This window comes from Oncorhynchus nerka, linkage group LG14 (assembly GCF_034236695.1).
Source record: "Oncorhynchus nerka isolate Pitt River linkage group LG14, Oner_Uvic_2.0, whole genome shotgun sequence".
Taxonomy (NCBI): domain Eukaryota; kingdom Metazoa; phylum Chordata; class Actinopteri; order Salmoniformes; family Salmonidae; genus Oncorhynchus; species Oncorhynchus nerka.
The window spans coordinates 35,541,134-35,565,694 of NC_088409.1; the positions used below are offsets into that span (position 1 = coordinate 35,541,134).

The 24,561-nt window shown below is 43.0% G+C and overlaps 1 protein-coding gene across 1 annotated transcript in view; it reads right to left on the reverse strand.

The window, feature by feature from the left end:
• The window catches only part of zfpm2a (zinc finger protein, FOG family member 2a), a 167,088-nt gene that overhangs the window by 85,004 nt on the left and 57,523 nt on the right, over window positions 1–24,561 (reverse strand). The window contains exon 3 of the mRNA XM_065028025.1: window positions 14,838–14,936. Coding sequence (XP_064884097.1) covers window positions 14,838–14,936 — 99 coding nt within the window. The remainder of the gene's footprint in view (window positions 1–14,837; window positions 14,937–24,561) is intronic.

Consider the following 24,561-nt stretch of genomic DNA (forward strand, 5'->3'; position numbering starts at 1 on the left):
GTATGTAGGGGTAACAGACTGGGATAGGGAGAGATTAAATATGTCTGTAAACACACCAGCCAGCTGGTCTGCACATGCTCTGAGGATGCGGCTAGGGATGCCGCAAATTAGGCTACATCACAGTTTACACCCTATCGACAATACTTGTGTATTCACTTGATAACAGTAATACTTTCCTCATTGCATTGTGTTGTTGTAGCCCAGGTATAATAATTTGGTCTAAAAATGTAGGCCTAGGCCTAATCAATAGTGGAGCTTTAAGTGCCCTGGAACCACAGAGCCTGGAGGAATGCACTACTGATCTGCCATTTCACAATATGTTAACTTGTTTTTCTTGCACTTTGACAAGTAAATATTTAGCCTATAGCCCTACAATTTATCTAATGAATGGCCTAATATCTAGCTAATATTTAGCATCTTACTTCAGCTATACATCACTAGCCTCTCTCTCCCTGCTGTTCCTGTGCGCAATAGGCTATAGGCTATGGACGCAGGACTCTCCTCTTCTCGTGAAATCCCAGGAAAAGCTATAGGCTACAAAATCTATAGGATATTTATTTTGATCATGTTTTATACTAGGCCTTATAGCCCATTCAGGGAAAGAAGCAGGCTTGCCCTTATTACTTGCTGAATGTAAAACAGGCCTACAGCTTAGAACATGCATGTCGGGAAAGTTGAGGAAAGAATGTGCATTGGTGTGATCACTTTTGGCCGGTTGTGATAACATTGTTGCACTGATGCATTGCAAATAGTTGCACAGGACATACAGAGATGAGCATAGTGAAAAAGAAGACACAAACGAATTGACAACCATTAGAAAAATTGAAATCACTTACAAACCACTTGAGCAACGAGGCAATGACATGCTGTAAAAGATGTGCAGGGTAAACAGCGAATGTTGTTGAATTGGTACATTTAGAACACAAGTTACTGTATTATTTTCCATTAGGATTACATGTACATTGAAGTATTATTTGCAGTTGTCACTATGGCAATGAACACACCCTGGAAGCACTGAATGGTCTAAATCAGTATCTCTGCATTAGAGACCTCCTGAATGGTCTAAATCAGTATCTCTGCGTTAGAGACCTCCTGAATGGTCTAAATCAGTATCTCTGCGTTAGAGACCTCCTGAATGGTCTAAATCAGTATCTCTGCGTTAGAGACCTCCTGAATGGTCTAAATCAGTATCTCTGCGTTAGAGACCTCCTGAATGGTCTAAATCAGACCAGCTGAATGGTCTAAATCAGTATCTCTGCGTTAGAGACCTCCTTATGGTCTAAATCAGACCTCCTGAATGGTCTAAATCAGTATCTCTGCGTTAGAGACCTCCTGAATGGTCTAAATCAGTATCTCTGCGTTAGAGACCTCCTGAATGGTCTAAATCAGTATCTCCTAGAGACCTCCTGAATGGTCTAAATCAGTATCTCTGCGTTAGAGACCTCCTGAATGGTCTAAATCAGTATCTCTGGTCTAAATTAGAGACCTCCTGAATGGTCTAAAAATCAGTATCTCTGCGTTAGAGACCTCCTGAATGGTCTAAATCAGTATCTCTGCGTTAGAGACCTCCTGAATGGTCTAAATCAGTATCTCTGCGTTAGAGACCTCCTGAATGGTCTAAATCAGTATCTCTGCGTTAGAGACCTCCTGAATGGTCTAAATCAGTATCTCTGCGTTAGAGACCTCTGAATGGTCTAAATCAGTATCTCTGCGTTAGAGACCTCCTGAATGGTCTAAATCAGTATCTCTGCGTTAGAGACCTCCTGAATGGTCTAAATCAGTATCTCTGCGTTAGAGACCTCCTGAATGGAGACCTCCTGAATGGTCTAAATCAGTATCTCTGCGTTAGAGACCTCCTGAATGGTCTAAATCAGTATCTCTGCGTTAGAGACCTCCTGAATGGTCTAAATCAGTATCTCTGCGTTAGAGACCTCCTGAATGGTCTAAATCAGTATCTCTGCGTTAGAGACCTCCTGAATGGTCTAAATCAGTATCTCTGCGTTAGAGACCTCCTGAATGGTCTAAATCAGTATCTCTGCGTTAGAGACCTCCTGAATGGTCTAAATCAGTATCTCTGCGTTAGAGACCTCCTGAATGGTCTAAATCAGTATCTCTGCGTTAGAGACCTCCTGAATGGTCTAAATCAGTATCTCTGCGTTAGAGACCTCCTGAATGGTCTTGTGTTAACACCTTATTAATAGCCTGCATGCAGTAGAATGTATTGATCAGTTGATTGACAGGCGCAGGACTGAAGAACGATCAACTATAAACTTTCCTCTAGTGTGGATGCTCACCAACGTTTTCTAGTTATGTAGCCTATAGTTTATTATTATAGTTATTAGATTGGTGGCCTTAACTCTGGCACAACACAACTAACGTTATTATCACAACAAAACTATCCTACTAGTAGGTCTAGCGAACTTGAATTAAATAAATATTAAATTACACATACACTTATTTACTTGACTACTATACCCTATAAATGTACTTTTTCAAATAATTTACTGCTGGCGCACTGCAGTAGGGAAATGAAGCGGAAGTCGAATCCATCACTTCTGTTGTTTGGCTGTGCCCATAGCAACGTTCGAAAGTGAGTTGGATCGATCAGCCTTGTTTTGAGGACACTCCTATAGGTCAGATTTGTTTTGAGGCCCACAAGACAGGCAAGGGTTTGTTGTAGGAAAAGTTAAACAGGCCATAGAGATTAGGACATTTTAGCCAAAGATATAGATACTGTCTGTGATTTTAGCCCTGACACAAAGCAGAGAGGACCGGGGTGATTCTATTGCTAACATGCACAATGTATGCAGAGTATAGTTTCATACAAAGAAGTTGATCAAAAAGGTAGAAAACTTTCTATTGATTCTGGCAGGTTGAGAATATAATATATTGTTGCTGTTTAGATCCCATTTCATCTCAAGAGGGAAATCATAGAGCTGTAACACGAACAGGAAATACATCTAACATCTACTGAGAACTTGTCTCTGATGTATATAATTGATGTAAACACTGAGGGGTTATTCTATCATTGAACTATAGGAATATGCCAGTTGTCAAGTCCTCAGTTTGATCAAAAGCCTGGTGAAGTTAGCAGTAAGCATACAGACAACAATCTCCAACACATCCATCTTATACAAGTGCCACACTGTCTATTGATAGCTGGTAAAACAAGACAGGAAAACATAAAAGGATGAAAGTCTCCTCACACAGGTATCTCAAACAACATCTAGAGGAGGCCACTTTTTTTGTTGTTGATTGGATTGTTTTACATGTTGAGAAGCATCAGAAGGATATCACTCTTATTTTGCCTGTCAGATGGTCTGAATAATTGTTTCTATATGTTTATAAGTAAAGCATTCACTTACTGATATGACCGATTGGGGATTATGAACAAAACTATTGAAGTTTAGAACACTTGCTTTCATTAAAAAACAAACAATATATACTGTATATACAGTCACTTCTAAGAGGGGGAAATACATTTCTGAAAATAAATCAAGCAAACAAGGCTATAGTAGCAAACGTATTTACCATAGTAACTGTTAACTATGGGATTGAATTTAACACTTCATTTACAGACTGGAGTATTTCAAAGAGCTCCTGAAACCTCTTCCCCAAGTCAATTACCAGATTTCAAACTTTCCGTAAACAGGAATTCTGTTTTTCCTGGGTGACCTAGTTGTCTTTTGTGAGTAGGTTTTAGCCGGAGCAGTTTGACAGTCAACAGATAAGATGGATTAAGCTTTTTTTTCATCCAGTTTTGATGTGAACAGCGTAAAAGCGGGTTAAATCATCCAGTTTCAGGAGTATTTTTAAATGCCTGGAGATAGTGTGATAAAGAGGATAAACCTAAGACTTGGGCTGGGAAGGTCAAGGTGGCGGTTTTAGAGAGCAACAACCCGCTGATGAGGCCAACTCCCTGTCTCTCTCAGAGCAGACTGGGTATAGCAGCCAAGCCCACCGCTCATCACCACCAGAAAGGATACGTGACGAGTGAAACAAAATCCACCAAGCCCACTACGGGCGGCATCAAAGAGCCATGCACCTACTGTCTGTCTGTCGGTGTGTGTGTGTGTGTTTCCAGGGGAAATGGGAGTATAGGTGATGTATAGTACATGAGGTCTATATAGTCTAGAGATGGTCCTCTGTAGCACAGCGAGTAGAGCCACGGCATCACTGAGTTGAAGTGACAGTTAGGGTGAGTGAGTATCACAGGGTTTAAAATCACCCAACTGGCATTCTGATTAGAATCCTCTCTAAATGATTTACATCAGACACACTGTACTGTACTGTACTGTAGGATCTATTACCATAAAATGACTCCTGGCAGAAGGACGTATGGAGCAGAAAGTAAAATTATAAATAATCAGCACTTTGAGATATCAGCTGATGTACGAAGGGCTATATAAATACATTTGATTTGATTTGAATTAATCCAAATAATTCAATACACAGCCTTTAACAAGAAATACAACAAATATTAGAATATAAATCATATTTTGCGAGGCAATTATACACTGTAACAGTAACTGCATCGTTTAATTACAGTAATAGTGCAGTTTGTTCAATTTAAAGTGAAATAAATAGATACTGCACATATGCACCTTTTGAACATACAGTGTGGTGATTGAAGACTGTCGAATTCTCTCCAAACTGACTTCAGACATGCTCAGTGTGGACAGAGGAAGTGACTGCCTTAGTCATGTGATCTGCTCTAGCCAATCCTGAATCACATGTACATTTTAAGTCACATGGTGGTGGAAAGACTATTGAGAATAGAAGGCACCCCAAATAACAACACATCTAATTGACAGAAAATAATCACAATCGGATTACTACTCACTTCCATGACATGCTATAACATAACATATCACCCCCGTTCAGATGGGAGACAAGTGAAGTTCGGTACGTTGGAGACATTAGGGACATATTTAGCAACATTTTGTGGATGGCTTTTCCCTCACTGCTTCCCATGTCAGTGACAGGGGAGAGTAATCCTATACACAGACTGCTATTGTGAAATGAGAAACTAGCCTCCTTCACTGCCAGAGACCAGATGCACCTCTCTCTCTATCCTAATCTGTAAACGACTTAAAGGAGCCTTATCTCCGGGCTCTTCTGCTTCATTTCATGCTTGATTTACTTTAATTTGTCTGATAGGGCACGAGGATTTGGAAATGGCCCATCTTTCGGCGGAAAATGTTCTGATTTTTCTCCGGCATTGTCATGTGGAGGTTTTTGACTTCTCTCTCTTCCTCTCTCTCTCTCTCTCTCTGCTACTCTCTCTCCACCCACTTTCTCTCTCTCTCCCTCCATCTCTCCTTTTTGCTTCCTTGAGAGGGAATCTCCCTCCAGTGCAGCAGTCTGTTTGAGTGCATTTAGTATCGAGCTAACGCAGCAGAAACAGACATTTTTTCCTTTTCCATGTGGTGGTGGTGTGATGATTTTGTGATGGGCAACGTCGACAGTAGAGTCTTGTTTGCCTTTCAGATTCTCATTGTGCGCGGTGCAGCCGAGTGCTTCAAACCACAAAGATCTTATGTTTAAGTTAAGAGGCGGCTGGCCCTCCAGTTTAGCAAGTGGGTGAGCGGCTGGCACTGATAAAGTTGCTCCACATTGGAGGAACCGGGGACGAGGACAAGCAACATGTCTACAGTCAGATGGCTGACTGACGGAGCTCTTTTCTGGTGGCCCACTGACTGACTGACTGACTCAAGTGTTTTCATGGCTCTGGCTGCTCACATCACATCACCAGGGTTTCTCTGGGTTGTTAATTTGGTATTTGGTATTTTATTAGGATCCCCATTAGTTGGTGCAAAAGCAGCAGCTACTCTTCCTGGGGTCCAACACAAAACATGAAACATAATACAGAATGACATAATACAGAACATCAATAAACAAGAACAGCTCAAGGACAGAACTACATACATTTTTAAAAAGGCACACGTAGCCTACATATCAATGTATACACACAAGCTATCTAGGTCAAATAGGGGAGAGGCATTGTGCCTGTTAATGAATGGCAGCTGATCAGTGAGCTGTGATTAGGACAAGTATATCTCCCACAGATTCTCAGTCATCTCCATTCTCCCTCCAATGAGCCAAGCTAAGAACCAACACACAAATTACATATTGTCGTGTCAATAATTACGAATAACTATGATGTTTTTTCAACAGTATAATGCAGTATAATCATAACTGTAATACGGAGGTAGTGGGGTTTAAGCTATAGCCTGTCATTTGTTTCCATTCTTTCCAATAAATAGGTAACCAAGACAACTTTCTACTATTTAGTCTGATTTAAATGAGTCACAACTTACATATTCAGCCTCTCCCACTCTGACATGCAGTGTTGCTGGCCCTCCCTCCAGACAATGGCACAAACAAGTGAGAAACCACACACGCACGCACACAAGCACATGCACGCTCACACACACTGACCATAATACATACACAACTATACACAGACACACACACACACACACACACACACACACACACACACACACACACACACACACACACACACACACACACACACACACACACACACACACACACACACACACACACACACAGGAAAGAGCGAGGAGAACATTGAAATTCATCTCACAGCCGGAATTGACTTAACTGCGGGTCTGTGCACGGTGATAAACGGAGTGATGATCCGGCAACACGTCTTTATCCATGATTTGCTTTAATTAACGCCGGCTTGTTTGTTGAAAAGATGATTAATATGCCAATGAAAATTGCATAATTGAATACCACAACACTCACAATCAGGAAGGAACATGCGGTTTTTTATTAACTTTTTATTATCATTATTATTACTATTATTTGGTATTTTAATTCAGTTGACAACCAGTGCCCACCCCCCCAACTTAAAAAAAACCCCAGCTGGAATTGCCGTGACCAGGGGGCCAAGCCGGAAACAGCTGTTCATCACCACACACACTGTCTGAGAGGCAGGGCCACTGCTCTGATATCAATACCTTTCACAGGGAGAGACTGTGTGTGTGTGTATGTGTGTGTATGTGTGTGTGTGTGTGTGTGTGTGTGTGTGTGTGTGTGTGTGTGAGAGAGAGAGAGAGAGAGAGAGAGAGAGAGAGAGAGAGAGGGTGAAGCTTAAGATTTACATTCCCACAGCCAAACCATATGCATTGATGACTTGAGGTGCTCAGTTTTCAAACTGAATTGCAACAAAAACTTACCATAAATAGTGCAAATACATGTACAGAAAATATAAAGAAACACAATATAGTTTATATATTTACAGCAAAACAAAATCCTATGAAATGAAGAGGGACTCATAAAAATTAAACTTCCTGTAAGTTTCAGTTGAGTAACTCACAGTATAACAAATAACTTGCACGAAACATCGCCATGTACATTTTAAATACACACATCACATATTCACCCGATTAAGTGATACCTCTCCAAATAAGTAGAAGACTGCTATATTTCTCCTCTATCCAGCCTCAGAGGGTGTAAGCATTGCAGAACAAACATATTCAGAGTGTTAAAGAAAGAAGGCAGCATTGAGAACCAAGTCCCCCAGGGCAGAATCATTGCCAGCAACTGTGTTCAGCTTCCTATTTACCAACAGCTTTCATTCTCATTGAATTCTGTCATGAAATAAGAAACACTGAAAATGAAGATGTGATTTTCCAATGATTCTCTTGAAAAATGTGACAATCAATATAATCTATATCTATTGACTATTTTAATGACATTGTTGCAGTCACCATACTGTACCCACGCAAACTATTACTCAGAATACTTATAATGATAATAACAGCTATTTAATTTAGTCCTATTTTAGATGATATAACTAACAGCCATGAAGTTTTGCCATAAAGCCTCTTAGTACAGTATATCGGATCAGTGAGTACATTTGCATGAAAGAACTGCAGCATATGAGTGAAGAGATTTCTCTAATCTCTTGTTGAATATTTAATCAACACAATCAAACATTCTTTTCATGTGTGTGTGTGTGTGTGTGTGTGTGTGTGTGTGTGTGTGTGTGTGTGTGTGTGTGTGAGAGAGAGAGAGGGGGGGGAGTGAATATAATGTGAAGTAGAGAGAGCATAGCAAGTTTCTATTTTGCAGTGTGGAGTACCAGGTTAGACGTTCACCACACATTCACGGCTTGCTCTGGGCCAGGGATGGCCCACAATTTCAGAAAAACCCTGATGAGAAAATGAGTGCTGAGATAGCAGTTTAGTTTCCATGTTTTCATTCCCAAAGTTCCTAGCTGTTGTTCATAGTTTCATCTGAAATCTCAGCATTATTTTTCCAATACTTGATAAAAAGCTTTGAATAAAACCACTGGGAAAGATAAAACATCCTTTTGAGAGAGAATCGCTATGATGCACGTCCAAATCTATTGATTTTTATGGAAAAAATGTATAAACAATTTGAAGGAGTCTCCTCAGTTTTCTACTTTGCTGAAATATCAAATCAAATTGTATTTGTCACATGCGCCGAATACAACAGGTGTAGGTAGACCTTACAGTGGGATGCTTACTTACGAGCCCCTAACCAACAATGCAGTAAAACTATATATACACATATATACAGATAAGAATAAGAAATAAAAATATCAAGTAATTAAAGAGAGCAGCAGTAAAATAACTATAGCGAGACTATATACAGGGGTGTACCGGTACAGAGTCAATGTGCAGGGGCACCAGTTAGTTGAGGTAATATGTACATGTGGGTAGAGTTATTAAAGTGACTATGCATAGATGATATCAACAGAGAGTAGCAGTGGTGTAACAGTGGGGGGGGGGGGGGGGGGGGCAGTGATGGCCACAGTGATGTAGTGGGCCGTTTGCACTACCCTCTGTAGTGCATTGCGGTCGGAGGCCGAGCAGTTGCCATACCAGGTAGTGATGCAACCAGGATGTCCTCTTTTTCCTGTAGTCCACAATCATCTCCTTTGTCTTGATCATGTTGAGGGAGAGGTTGTTGTCCTGGCACCACACAGCCAGGTCTCTGTCCTCCTCCCTATAGGCTGTCTTGTCATTGTCGGTGATCAGGCCTACCACTACTGTGTCATCGGTAAACTTAATGATGGTGTTGGAGTCGTGCCTGGCCGTGCAGTCATAAGAGAATAGGGAGTACAGGAGGGGACTGAGCATGCACCCCTGAGGGGCCCCTGTGTTGAGGATCAGCGTGGCGGATGTGTTGTTATCTACCCTTACCACCTGGGGGCAGCCCGTCAGGAAGTCCAGGATCCAGTTTCAGAGGGAGGTGTTTAGTCCCAGGGTCCTTAGCTTATTGATGAGCTTTGAGGGCACTATGGTGTTGAACGCTGAGTTGTAGTCAATGAATAGCATTCTGACATAGGTGTTCCTTTTGTCCAGGTGGGAAAGGGCAGTGTGGAGTGCAATAGAGATTGCATCGTCTGTGGATCTGTTGGGGCGGTATGCAAATTGGAGTGGGTCTAGGGTTTCTGGGATAATGGTGTTGATGTGAGCCATGACCAGCCTTTCAAAGCAGTTCATGGCTACAGATGTGAGTGCTACAGGTCAGTAGTCATTTAGGCAGGTTACCTTAGTGTTCTTGGGCACAGGGACTATGGTGGTCTGCTTAAAACATGTTGGTATTACAGACCCGGAAAGGGAGAGGTTGAAAATGGCAGTGAAAAGTCCAGACTATGTCTGTAAGTCTACTTAAAATGCTTTAGGTACTGTATCTATCAGAAGAGATGGTTGCTGCATCCTCATCTTATGATAATTCTGCCCAGACAGGAAGTTCTTCAAACGTATAATATTAATTGCATTACCCTGTTGCAGGACAATTTTCCTGCAATGCAGGAATTGTAAAACGTGTAATGTATTTTAGGTTTAAAAAGGCTTCTGAAGTTTGTAATTTCCATTTTGAAATTTCAGACCTGATTTTTCCTTTACGAAAAATGTATAAACTCCTACAAAAATGTCCATTAATTATAATCCACATAATAATTCACATTTCCTGTTGCTGCAGAATTTTTGTCCCTGCTGTAGCAAACTGGCTCAAATTAAGATCCTACATCTGTATCAAACCATTCAAATGGCTCTTGCGAGCTAAATTTCTGCAAACTCCTGAAGGATTCATCTACATCCTAATATTTCCAATCCAATTTAACCGGAGCAGTCGGAGTGGTCTGAGCACTAGTTTACCAATCTCTGCTTTCCAAGACTCTGTGTGCTGAAGGCTTGAGGGGTTCAATCAATGGTGCTTTGATCTCGACTGGAACTATAATTATTTAACATTGTTACAAGGATTTCTCTAATCCATCCTAGCATTAAATCCCTTTTACACCCTCATCTTCTGCAGCCCTAATCTGCATCTGTGCACTCCGTTTGTCTCTTTCTCTCATTCCAGCACCCCTTCCTTCCTCCCTCCTTCCTTACCACATCCTCAATTAATGGACTTCAGAGTCAGAATTAAAAATGCACTGTTGCCGTGCAGAACTTGTCAGGTGCCAGAAGAACTCTCATTAACAGTGTGTGTGTGTGTGTGTGTGTGTTCAGGATGGAGTCTTCTAGAGGTGTGATGACAAGGGTCTGTATAGGAAGTGTGCTGCCCCAGCCTGCGGACTGGGGTCGTCTCACAGTTACCTCATAGTGTGCTATAATTATGTAGGCACAAACATGAAGGTGTACTGGGGGAATTCATAGCTTTTTTATATCCCATTTGGACAACAAACCTACTACACTGCATCTGCTGTATTACACTGTATCGGCAAAAAGGTTTGCCCTGACGCATTCAGGTCATTATCGTCTGGAGTACACCGATGTAGGATCTTCATTTGATGCACAGCAGGAAATGCAAACTTCTAGTCTATTCGAGGTATAAAAAGGCTTCTAAAGTTTATAATTTCCACTTTAATATGTCAGACTTGATTTGACCATAAAAAAAATGTAGCAACCCCTGAAATGTCCAATAATTATAATCCACATAATAATTCACGTTTCATGTTGCGGCAGGATTATTTTCCTGCTGTAGAAAACTGTCTCACAATAAGACCCGACATCTGTCAACCCTAATCTGTTTGTTTTGGTGGTCATTCTGACTCACAACAAAGAGGGCCCACGGTCCCTCTGTCCGTTCCTCCGTCCTCAAATATTTGTGACTCTGTGTTTCACAATGATATAAATAGCAGCACAGCGATGGCAAACATTTGCCGAGGCACCTGCCACGGTATCGTGGCCATCTGCTCTACAAATTCTCCTCGCGTGACATATGTGCATAAAACCTGAAACGTTATTGTTTTCATGTGGACCAGTAGGCGGGAACATCGCCATCGGCACAAACTCAAAGGTGGGCTGGAGTAAAAACTGTGAGACTACTGTAGTCTTCATCTGAGGACAGACATGTTTTGCCGTGCAGCTTTTGATGACTTGATGAAGGGGATGGAGGCCAGCGGGAGATGAAGGGGTTGGGTGGTTAGGGGAGCGGTCTGTTCCTGTCTGACCGTCGGACATCGTCTCGGAGGGCCACTCCTTCAGCTGACCCCAACCTGTCCGACCGTGGCTCATGCCCAGCTGGCACAGAGAGAGGGGTAACTGGACAGGGCTGTGCCCGTTCAGGACCAGTCAAGCAGAAAGAATTATGGGCAAGGTGATCATCACTTCTGCTCACTTGCTTGTGTTTGGTGCTCTCCTCCCTTCTCCTTCCCTGCCCCCGTTTCCTTCACAAACCTTCTCACCCAGCTGCTGGTGCAATCTTGGACGCATTATCTTCAAGTAAGACTGTTTGTCAGATGTCTCTTACTTAGTACAAATAGAGGCAGCGTGTTGTTTAGTTCATTTGAACAGTAAAATGACATGGTATCATGCTAACATGAGATGGAAGATTACATTATGTTTACAGATATACATCACAGTGTCTGCTTAATCAGCCATGTAAGCCTAAGCTAACAACTGCATTCCTACAAACGTAGGGAGAACGTTTTACTCTGTACAGTATCGAGACAAAACCACACGAGAAGCAATGAGAGAGAGAGCCTCCTGTGAAGCTAACTGAGTTTCCATGTCTTTTCACGGGGGTGTGGCTCATAAGAGCAGACCAGTAGATTAGAATGTGCAGAAGTTCATTAGAAGCTAACGCTAGCTAAAGCCCACCACTCTCATTTAGCCTTGAGGAACAGCGACAGATCTGTATCGGAGACAAAGTAGTCCATGGAAATGAGTGAAGAACAGCAGCACTTCACAGTCAGGGTTTATCTCCCGTTATAGTACATGGATTTCAAATATCCATGACGCCAAATGAACATGAAACAGCAGATCTCTGTGTTGATAGCTTCAGGGATGACATGGTTATATTGAGAACTCCCTGGGTGTTCTCTGTTCTATGAGAGAAGGCAGAACACCCGTCAGATGAATGAGTCACATGGTTCTACTGTCATACTATACAGGAAGGAACACTGGGAAACTAGTAGTTCCAATGGCTGTGGGTTAGCATGGAGCTGGAAACACCAATGTTGTGGGTTCCATTCCTACATGGATAAAAGAGTCTTCTTAACGACTATATTACAACACTCGATATGTGTTCATCCTAACACGGTACATAAAGATGAAAAGATCAATTAGAGAATGTACTGTTAGCTGCTTTAGTCATTTTATCAAGAGAGGACAATGTCCAGGGTGGTTGAATAGGAGCACCAAAGACAGGCGTGGATGATCAGAGCCACCTAACAAAAAATGAACGCCCCCTTTATTTATGTAACAGCCATTATCCATCCTATTCAGATACACACACTGAGTGATTCAAAATGATCCGGTGCTGATCTTTATCGCACCTGCTTAAACTTAAGCCAAGAAATAACAAAGAGAGTTTGAATGCTACCACTATCTGAACATTTACAAAGAGATTACAGCGTAGACAGTCTCAAACTAAATACATTTGCTTTTAATCGCTTTGAACAGGAAGCCATGTAATTTCAAAATGTTCGTATCTGATTGTCTGATTTCCCTCTTTATTCAAATTATAACATGCCCATCTGACTTTTACAACACAATGGGAAAAATTAAAAAGGGAAATGACCTTTCATGGCAGGCGTGATGGGATAGTGAATGGCATTATTATGCTCAAACATTCATTTCTCGCCCACTGCCCACAAAGACAACAGAAGGAGTGCCAGCCACATCCGGCTCTGAAACTATGTCTCTCTCATGGACTAGTAGATCATAAAGGATCTTAAGAAATACTAATGAGACTACCTGGAACTGAGAGGGAGTGCACCTTATCCTAACAAAATTATATTCATTATGTAGATAGTGTAGTAATGATGATATACTAACATATATGAGTTTGGGTCCTTGGGGCTTTGACCAGGTAGATAGATACATGCCTGTATGTTGGAGTGGTCCGTGAAACAATAGTGCCATCTCATCTGAAGTCATGTTTCTGGAGTTAGAGTTTGAAAGAAACTCTAAGTCTGAGACAGACAATCCAGGGTCATGTTCATTAGTGCACACGGTATCAAAATGTTTGGCAGCGGTAAACTGAAATCTCTATTAGTATTGGACAAGTTCAGTCAGGTAGTTCAGTTAGGTAGGACCTTACTCAGCTTCAAACATTTTCTCCCTACTGAACACCCCCAAACCCTAGTCGGTCCAGCAGTCGGTGTTCTGTTATGAGCCTGTAATTCTCAATATTCTGAGGGCTAAGGACAGAGAGAGAGAGAGAGAAAGAGAGATGTCCAGAGAGCGAGAGAGAGAGACATAGAGAGATTGGTGTATAATTACAGCCAGTCAGAGCTCCCATCCCCTCCAATCCTATCTCCCTTTCAAAGACAGCAGTATTTTTAAGCTCAGCGTTTTCCCCCGGCCCAAATGGCCTTCTCTTCGTCATGTGATGCCTGCTGTCTTTTTGTCATGGTGGCCCCCATAGTTGAGCGCTGACCCCTCAGCCCTGTCTCCTGACTGATCACAGTGATGTTTTATTACTGTCGGCCCAGCCTCTCTAATCTTTAACCAGCAATGCTCATTTCCTTCTCCAGATTTAAATGCAAATGTAAAATGTAATGATAAATGCATTATCTGATAGGGGCCGATAACACTGATTCACTGTCAGTATAAAATACACACCGCAGGGGGCTTCAACACCAGCACAACTTGTCCAAATCCCACTTCTATAAACGTATGTACCTGCTGCAATAGGTCATACGCATTAGAAGGGAATCATATTTTGTGTGTTCAGCAATGTGGATGTAATGCCCTCAACAGTAATTGCTGTGTTGCTATCTTGTTCGCCGCATTATCCATCACTTTGATGAAGTGACTTTTAAGACGAACAAAAAAACAAGATACAACCATTTTTTTCCCGAAACTCTTGTGAAGAACAGCAAGGGGAATCTGCATGGTAAAATGAGATGTTCAAAGAGAAAATAAATATAGTAAATGTTTTTATTCTAAGCTTTCTTTCGGGGTTTCATTCTATGTTCAAGCACATATACCATAAGATTAAGAGCAAAGCAATTTCATCCACCCATTCAACACTGGTAAGTTAACTTACTATTCAATGGTGATCATATACTCATTCAGCTCACCACATCACTTTCCCCAGTTTTTCATCTATTGTTATTAGGAAGCACATTTTATCCCAACTTCAGAGACTTTTGTGGCTTGTATCTCACGTGCTTTGCTCTTTCCCTTTCTGGTAGATTTGAAAGCACTCATCCTACGAGGTGCATTCCATTCCCAGCAGGCAAAATATGTCATTAGATGTCATTAAAAAAGTAACTTCCTGGTTGAGATGCGGCTTTCTGGTTGAGGGATGTCAGACAACTGCCCGGACAACCAGACGACAACCACCAGAGAGAGAGAGAAATGACGTAAACTTACTTGGTCCATCCCAATCCTCTGGTCCTATAGCTGGGTGTCTGGACTCACTCTGCCCATCCATGTCTGACTCCCCTGCTTCTCCATTGCCATCTTCTTCACCTGTAGACAGACGGGGACATGGGACACACAGATTGGTCATGTTGAGTGACATCCCTCACAGTTAAATCATATTGTTGCCAAACCACGTTTGATCGAGGAGCACCCATATAATACAGTTGATAAAACTGTTATCAGTGCCTTCAGAAAGTATTCATACCTCTTGACTTGTTCCACATTTTGTTGTGTTACAGCCTGAACTCAAAATGCATTAAATATGATTTTTTTTCTACACATAATACACACAATACCCTATAATGACAAAGTGAAAACATGTTTTTAGAAATGTTTGCAAATGTATTAATAATGAAATACAGAAATATCTCATTAACTTACAGTAAGTATTCACACCCCAAAGTCAATACATGTTAGTATCACCTTTGGCAGCGATTACAGCTGTGAGTCTTTATGGATAAGTCTCTAAGAGCTTTGCACACCTGGATTGTGCAATATTTGCTCATTATTCTTAAAAAAAATATTCAAGCTCTGTCAAGTTGGTTGTTGATCATTGCTAGACAGCCATTCTTGCCATAGATTTTCACACTGATTTTAGTCAAAACCATAACTACTACAGGCCACTCAGGAACATTCACGGTCTTCTTGGTAAGCAACTCTAGTGTATATTTGGCCTTGTGTTTTAGTTTATTGTCCTGCTGAAAGGTGAATTTGTCTCCCCGTGTCTGATGGAAAGCAGACTGAACCAGGTTTTCCTCTACGATTTTGCCTGGGCTTAGCTCTATTCCATGTCTTTTTATCCTAAAAACCTCCCTGGTCTTTGTAGGTGACTAGTGCTGAACGATTAGTTATTTTTTGAGGTGGATTCGGTTTCGGTTTAATTATTCAAAAACAATCACGATTTTCAATTTAGTTTTCAATATAATTTGTTTTACATTAAATGCACTATGCATTAAAGGGGTTGAATGCTGTAAAAACACACAATAAAACAATTAATACAAGTCATATGATGGTAGAGACTGACCATTACTGCTTATAATTTATTAAAATTACTTTACTTGAATATTATATTTCAGTTGTTGTGTATATTACATTTAATTTATTTTTGACGACTTTATTATTTAATTCCAAGTCATCATCTCATTTCGATAGAGCTGCTGCCTATGCTGTCTGCCAAAATCACTATTTTGGTGGTTCTTCAAAGTATATAAGACATACTTTAATGACTGCTGAATGCCAACTATCAATCACTTAGATCATGTATTTTCAGGTAGAGATACCTCTCGAAGTAACTGCTCTCTATGTATCTGTCCTGATAGCACATTCTTCTGTCTCTAATATAGCAGGCGTAGAAGAAACAGACTGGACACGTGAGAGCGCAATGGATTATGGTAATTGTGGTTAATTATCAAGTTATCTGCGCTTAACTATGTAGAACATTGGCCTGTTGGAAACTACAACTCCCTACTACACAGCACAGTTTGTGCATGATCTGATTTATTTCTAGAGAAACTGCAGCGCAATGTGGGCATTGAGCTCACATAAAAAAGCAGAACGAAATTAACCGATGATGGTCAATTAGTTGTTTAAAAACCAAGAAATAACCAACATTTCAGTTAATTGCTCAGCACTACCGATGACAAGCATGCCCATAACATGATGCAGTCAACACCATGGATGAAAATATGAAGAGTGGAAACAGTGATGTGTTGGATTTGCCAAAATATTACGCTTTGTTTTCAGGACATAAAGTTAATTTCTTTACCAATTCATTTTGCAGTTTTACTTTAGTGCCTTATTGCTTTAGTGCCCTATGCATGTTTTGGAATATTATTATTCTGTACAGGCTTCCTTCTTTCACACTGTTATTTACATTAGTATTGTGGAGTAACTATAATGTTGTTGATCCATCCTTCCTATCACAGCCTTTAAACTCTGTAACTGTTTTAAAAAGTCACCATTAGACTCATAGTGAAATCCCTGAGGGGTTTCCTTCCTCTCCGGCAGCTGAGTCAGGAAGGGTGCCTGTATCTTTGAACTGACTGGGTGTATTGATACACCATCCAAAGTGTAATTAATAACTTCACCATGCTCAAAGGGATATTCAATGTCTGCTTTTTATTTTATTTTGACCTATCTACAAATATGTGCCCTTCTTGCGAGACATTGGAAAACCTCCCTGGTCTTTGTGGTTGAATCTGTGGTTGAAATTCACTGCTCAACTGAGGGACCTTACAGATAATTGTATGTGTGGGGTACAGAGATGAGGTAGTCATTCAAAACTCATGTTAAACAATATTATTGCACACAGAGTGAGTCCATGCAACTTATTATGTGACTTGTTAAGCACATTTTTACTCCTGAACTTATTTAGGCTTGACATAACAAAGGGGTTGAATACTTATTGACTCAAGACATTTCAGCTTTTCATTTTGAATTAATTGGTCAAAATGTCTAAAAACATTAAATAAATATTACATTCAGGTTGTAATACAACAAAATGTGGAAAAAGTAAAGGAGTGTGAATACTTTTTGATGGTACTGTAACTAACGTATTACATCTAGGGCTCAAAACAGGAAAAACAAATGGTTATGTTAGCCATATATACAATGTTCTTAACATTAAGCAATATCACCTATGCAGCTTTGAATACATTGTCTTATTGTTACTATGTAATAGTCCAGTACAGTGCATTGAATTGCAAGAAGTATCAAGTGTGTGTAACTGTGGGACCAGTGGCTGGTGCAGCTGCAACACTTTTATCTAGAGTTCCTATGAGTTACCATACAGGAGGAAGCCCATGTTTAGCAGGAAGGAAGGAGGAGCAAGAACTTTGGGAGAGCAAGAAAAAGAGAGGGAGAGAGAGAGGAAGGTGGCTATTTATTACTGTTTGATCTATTGTGGAGGAGGGAGAATGTGTGTTCTAGGATGCAGAACAGCAGATTTACAGTCTCAGGGCTGAGGCTCAGAAAGAGAGAGAGAGAGAGCTAGGCGGGGAGAGAGAGACAGAGAGAGAGAGAGAGAGAGAGAGAGAGAGAGAGAGAAAGAAAGAGAGAGGGGAGAGAGGGGGAGGGAGAGAGAGAGAGAGAGAGAGAGGGGAGGGGGGGGAGAGGGGGAGGGAGAGGGAGGGAGGGAGAAAGGGAGAGGACATACCCAGGGATATTTGGCTATCTATCTCTAACCTGGGAAGTAAAGTGCTTAAATACCTTGTAAAACATAGAGTACTTTACAGCAGTACACAGCCACAGCATCCACCGTGATGGGAATACGGCTTACCACGTTCCCAGATTTTCCTTGAAAACCTCTTCTGTTTTGCATGTCCAAGTCCACTATACAGACACAGATAATTAAGTCGTTCTATAACAAACCCCTAAATCCAATACATGCAATGTGGCTAAAAACACTAGCACTGTGTCGGGGAGACTGTTGGATAAGAGCGTCTGCTAAATGATTAGAATATAAAAATGTTTATGTCCCCAGCCCTGTCTACAGTCTCTGAGCTGTACTGCTGGTGGTAGGCTTGTCCTTAGTGGAGGGGACACAGTTCTATCTGGTCACATCATCTTTTCCGTTGCTTCGATGTGTTAAACCTACAGACTACGTCCAAGGGCCTTGATGGGTTATTATTAGACTTCATTGAAGGAAACAGAGGGATGGATTTAGTCAGACCCTTCAGAAGTAAAGGTACTATGATTACAACTACTACTGGCTCTGGCTAAAAGTAGTGTACTATAAGGTAAATAGAGTGTCATATCGGACACGTCTATACAGTCCAGAATAAGGCCTTAACATTGTGTCCATCCTGGGTTCATCTTCAGATCAACCAACACACTACGATTGTTTGGCTTTCTACACACATGGCTCACTTCAAAGAAGGCAGCAAACACTGCCAAAAGGATCGCAGCTTCCTGCCTCTCTGTGTGAGAGAGAAAAAAACGACAAGTGAAGGAAGTCTGCAGCACTGTCCTACTAACTGTAACATGAGGTCACAGTGACCCAGTTTAGCTTATGCAAGTGTCTGCTTGGGATGGCGAAATTCTCCCCCTTTCCTTCCTTCCCAGTAGGTATTATCAGTGAGCCCACTCTCTGAATCCGCCTCGTTATTTACTGTTGGGGGCCTGGAGTACAGTTAGCTGGAGACGCTCTTTAGCATACTGGGGATCACTAGGCGTTATGACGAGGATAACAAAGGGCGAATATCAACAGTTCCTTTCAGTGGAGCGAGTTTAAAGAAGCCGGGTGAGATAACATTAAAGGCAGTACCTTGATCTCAGGCGAACATGTTAAGCCCTGCAACGAAACGTATTGGAAGTGTTTAATTACAGCTCAGGAAATGAAGCTACAAGATGATTCCTTAATTAAGCAGTGATTACGGATTTTCTGCTGCCTTCTATCTAACCACCGTTTGCAATGCATTTTAAACACAATCGCCCAGGCAACCTCACAGAAATGAACAATGTCACAGGCAAGCACTGGGCTTGATGAAGTTCCCTCTCTAGCGAATGTCGCACGGGAAACCATCGAGGAGGAACATGTTGTAGCAGTATGTAGGCTACAGTATGATAAAGATACAGGGATACATACAGCCTCTTCATGATTTCAATGTGCCTGAGCTATCTCAAAACCTTTTTGCCATACGAACATTAAAGCATTCCTTTTCATTCAGAGGGGGCTGTGTTTGATATCACTGGTTTCTTGCTGTGTTATCAAAGGATACAGATTGTCAATGATCTACATTATAGTCTATGTCATAATAACCTACCGCTGGCTAAAATCCCTTTCCTTGTTTAATCACATGAAGACATTTAGGAGTGAATGAGAAAAATAATGTATCTGAGAGTGAGGATGGAGAAAGGTGGAGGGAAGAGTATGGGTAGGGTAGCGTAGCATGGGGTAGGGTGCATGGGGTAGGGTAGGATGGGGTAGGGTAGCATGGGGTAGGGTTGGGTAGCATGGGGTAGGGTAGGGTGGCATGGGGTAGGGTAGCATTGGGTAGGGTAGGGTGCATGAGGTAGGGTAGTGTGGCATGGGTTAGGGCCGGGTGGCATGGGGTAGGGTAGGCCAGCATGGGGTAGGGTAGCATGGGGTAGGGTAGGGTGGGGTAGGGAAGCATGGGGTAGTGTAGGGTAGTATGGGGTACGGTTGGGAAGCATGGGGTAGGGTTGGGAAGCATGGGGTAGGGTTGGGGAGCATGGGGTAGATTAGGAGAAATGGGGTAGGGTAGCATGGGGTAGGGTAGTGTGGGGTGGGATAGGGTAAGGTGGCATGGAGTAGGGTGGGGTAGAATGGGGTATGGTAATGGTGTAGGTTAGGGGTAGGGTAGAGGTGCATGGGTTAGGGTAGGGTAGAATGTGGTAGGGTAGGTGAAATGGGGTAGGGTAGGGGCCCTTGGGGTAGGGTTGGTGGCATGGGGTAGGGTATCATGGGGTAGGGTAGAGGAGCATGGGGTAGGGTGGATGGCATGGGGTAGGGTAGCATGGGATAGGGTTGAGGGCATGGAGTAGGGTAGAATGGGGTAGGATGGGGATCACGGGGTAGGTTAGGTAGCATGGGGTATGGTAGGTAAGCATAGGGTAAGGTGGGGGAGCATGCGATAGGGGAGGGGAGAATTGGGGTAGGGTGGGGAACATGGGGTAGGGTGGGGAGGCATTGGGCAGGGTAGGGGGCATGGGGTAGGGTCGGGAGCATGGTGTAGGGTAGAGGAGCATGGGATAGGGTCGGGAGCATGGGGTAGGGTCAGGAAGCATGGTGAAGGATGGGGTAGGGTAGGTGAAAATGGGGTAGGGTAGGGGAGCATGAGAGCATGGGTAGGGTAGGGAACCATGGGGTAGGGTGTGGGGAGCATGGGGTAGGGTAGGGGAGCATGGGGTAGGGTGTGCGAGCATGGGGTAGGGTAGGGGAGCATGGGGTAGGGTAGGGGAGCATGGGGTAGGATAGGGTAGCATGGGGTAGGGTGGGAGAGCATTGGGGTAGGGTAGGGGATCATGGGGTAGGATGGGAGTGCATTGGTAGGGTAGGGGAGCATGGGGTAGGGTCAGGAAGCATGGGGTAGGATGGGGTAGGATGGGGTAGGATAGGTGAACATGGGGTAGGGTAGGGGAGCATGAGAGCATGGGTAGGGTAGAGAACCATGGGGTAGGGTGTGGGGAGCATGGGGTAGGGTGGGGGAACATGGGGTAGGGTGGGGGAGCATTGGGGTAGGGTAGGGATGCATAGGGTAAGGTAGGGATGCATAGGGTAGGGTAGGGATGCATGGGGTAAGGTAGGGATGCATAGGGTAGGGTAGGGGAGCATGGTGTAGGGTAGGGGAGCATGGGGTAGGGTGGGAGTGCATCGGTAGGGTAGGGATGCATGGGGTAGGGTAGGGATGCATAGGGTAGGGTAGCGGTGCATGGGGTAGGGTGGGAGTGCATTGGTAGGGTAGGGGAGCATGGGGTAGGGTAGGGGAGCATGGGGTAGGGTAGGGATGCATGGGGTAAGGTAGGGATGCATAGGGTAGGGTAGGGGAGCATGGGGTAGGGTCGGGATGCATAGGGTAGGGTAGGGGTGCATGGGGTAGGGTGGGAGTGCATTGGTAGGGTAAGGGTGCATGGGGTAGGGTGGGAGTGCATTGGTAGGGTAGGGGTGCATGGGGTAGGGTAGGGATGCATGGGGTAGCGTAGGGGAGCATGGGGTAGGGTGGGAGTGCATTGGTAGGGTAGGGGTGCATGGGGTAGGGCAGGGATGCATGGGGTAGGGTAGGGGAGCATGGGGTAGGGTGGGATGCACATTGTATGTTAGGGCAGAGTTTGCGGGCATGTGTCAGTGAGCTGTTAGAATCAGGCCTCCCTATCGCTGCTTCATCAAAGGACAGCCTCTCCAGCCAAATCACAGTCACACACAGTCGGGTGCCACACATCCAGGTCAATAAGCTTATAGGCGATTTACACAAACAACTCCTCCAGCAAGGTAGGAACAAAGTCATATTGGCTTTTTCTCTCCCTTTTAGCATTGTCTCTGCCAAGGAAGCCCTTGAAAATGTCAATCTGGTTCGCGTGCGACTTTAAGGAGCTCAGAGCCGCCTAATCTGACCAGCCAGCCAACAGACAGGTTGCTACTCCCTCTACAAGGTCTTATTGTAGCATAGAGAATGATGATGTTGAAATGGTGTCAGTAAAGCAGATGGTTACTGTATGTTTAAACCACCATAGGATGCGTTAGGTTAAGGTTAGGATTTAGGGTTGGGTTTGACCATAGATCTATGTTAGTCTCAAGGTTGTCATGATAACCAAACTGCTATCAAGATCACATCGCTTTCTAATGAAGATAAACTAGCTCCATCTAGTCAAAGGCAAAAGACAGAAGGTCATTGGTATTTAAAGGAGGTTGTTGATACAGTAAATACCGTGTCGTGATCAGCCATTCCAAAAAGACACCGTCTCCACCAAAGTCAAGCATAGCTGTAAGACTTCTGTCTCTGCTTTCAGAAGAGCCATTACAGAGAATACATCATACATCTTCCAGAGATACGGGCAAAACCCCCCACCAACACTATGCAGTGGAGCTCTCCAATGGAGGGAGCTTATTAGTGAATAAGCCTTGCCACTGTCTCTGTAACTGCCAATAAATTCCCATCATTACAGAATCTGGCAGTTTTCCTGGGCGTCTGCGCCGGGTTTTATCTCCCTCTCTCTCCAGTCTGGGAGCATGTAGATCTGGCCCCGTTAGATTGTCATACTTAACAAACATTCATGATTCATTTCCTCCACTGAGTCAAATGGGGCTAAAGGGATGTCTCGATTCATCTTATCGCGCCACAAATTAGCATTTCCCATATTCCTCAGCATCAACTGTGCATTAAAATTCCACATTTACCATTCCAGGCACTGGGCTGGCAGCTGTGGCAAAATAAAACTGAGAATGGAGGAGATGTTCTGTTGGTGGATCCTGGTTATTTCTGAATGGTACAAAGAGTGGCACATGAATTCTGCCACTTTCTGTTTGCTGCTATATGTCTCTGACTGACTATGATTCAGATTAGCCATTGAAAGGTCAAATCGAGGGTCAATGTGATTTTGTATTTACCACAATGAATATCCTACCTGATGATTTTCAGGTCCCCTTGAACTGTGAGAAAGTAAACTGTGTATGACTGCATTGTAATGCCATAATTTGGATCTATTAACGGTGATTGGAAGAGAAATGCAATTGTCTCATTCTTAGAAATGCAATTACATTTAAGGCATATAGTCACTGTATGTTCTTTACGACCATCAGAATCACATGTAATCAATAAAAATCTATGTACATTAAAGCTGCTTTTCGTCATCAGTAAATAGGTGAATCTCACACGCACACGCACACGCACACGCACACACACACGCACACGCACACACACACACACACACACAGTGCAGCTTGTGCCAGCACCGTGTTAAACTTCACATCCCCCATCCCCTTCCCACTCATATTCCCACAACAATAGAAAGGAGGACAAGAACAAGGTGAAATTTCACAATTTCAGTAAAAAAGATGCCACTCGGTAAATAAAACGGCATCCTTCTCACAATTACGGCTCTGGGTGTGACAACAGAGTATAAATCCTGCCTCTGCGTTCAGTTCACTGGCAGGTGGACCGTGCACAGGAAGTTGTTTGAGGATAGATTCTTTAAACTCCAAGGTTGTTTCTGCAGGGGTGTGGAAGGTGGGGGTGTGTGTGGTGGAGGGGTGTGGCCTGTCCAGAGTGCTCATGGGTAGAACCCCTCTCTCTAACTCAATGTTGGTTCACATGCTCTCCTCTCACAGAGCTTCCCTGTTCTATTCTATTCTAGTTCTATTCTAGCTACTTCATTTCACACCAATGTATGCCGTTTCAGAGCCATTATGATGTTTGGTGTCACTGACAGACAAGAGCCTCTCTATCATTTCATGGTAGATGAGTAGGCATGGGTAGAACTGAAGAGTGACACTCTCCAAGTAGTTGAAGGTGTCCACAAAGTGGAACGCTTACACAGTTTGCAGAAACACAGATGACATAAATGACATTCTGAATAAGAATGTGTATAAGGGACAGGGATTCTGGGAAAGAAATAGACACATTCTTTGTTAAAACATTGGACGACGCAACAACAGCCAGAATGTATGACGTATGCTGCCAAACAGACACGACAGCTGACTTAATAAGACCCAAGTGCCCCAAGCAGCTGTCAAAAGACAAGGTGACGAGATAGTATGGTGTGTCGGCGTATCTTCACTACACACCGCATATAGAACCAGCAAAGGTCCCCCTCGCAAAACAGGTTTCTGAGCTCCACGGTCTTTTCCTGGTTAAAAGACGTAAACAAAAGGTCATCAATAACAGGTGCAGGACAGGAACAGAAGAATGCACAGGCTCCAGAGTCAACCAACCAGGGCCCTATGAATTGTGTGAAGAGTCTCAGTCACGACCAAGTCAAGTCCCGCTGGGGCGTCAAGGTGCTCCCACCAGTTATCTGAAGGAGGCCCTGTCTTTTCTGCAAGGGTAAGGCAGACGGGTACGACTCTGGTGCCATTCAACTTCTTGACCTTTGCGCCTTTAAGCGGCTTTGCTACTTCACCGCACTCCGATCAAAGTTAATAAGTGCTTCATATGTTAATGAAAATTGGTCCTCCTCTTTGTGTTCCCACAGCTTTTTAATACCTATTATAGGCTCC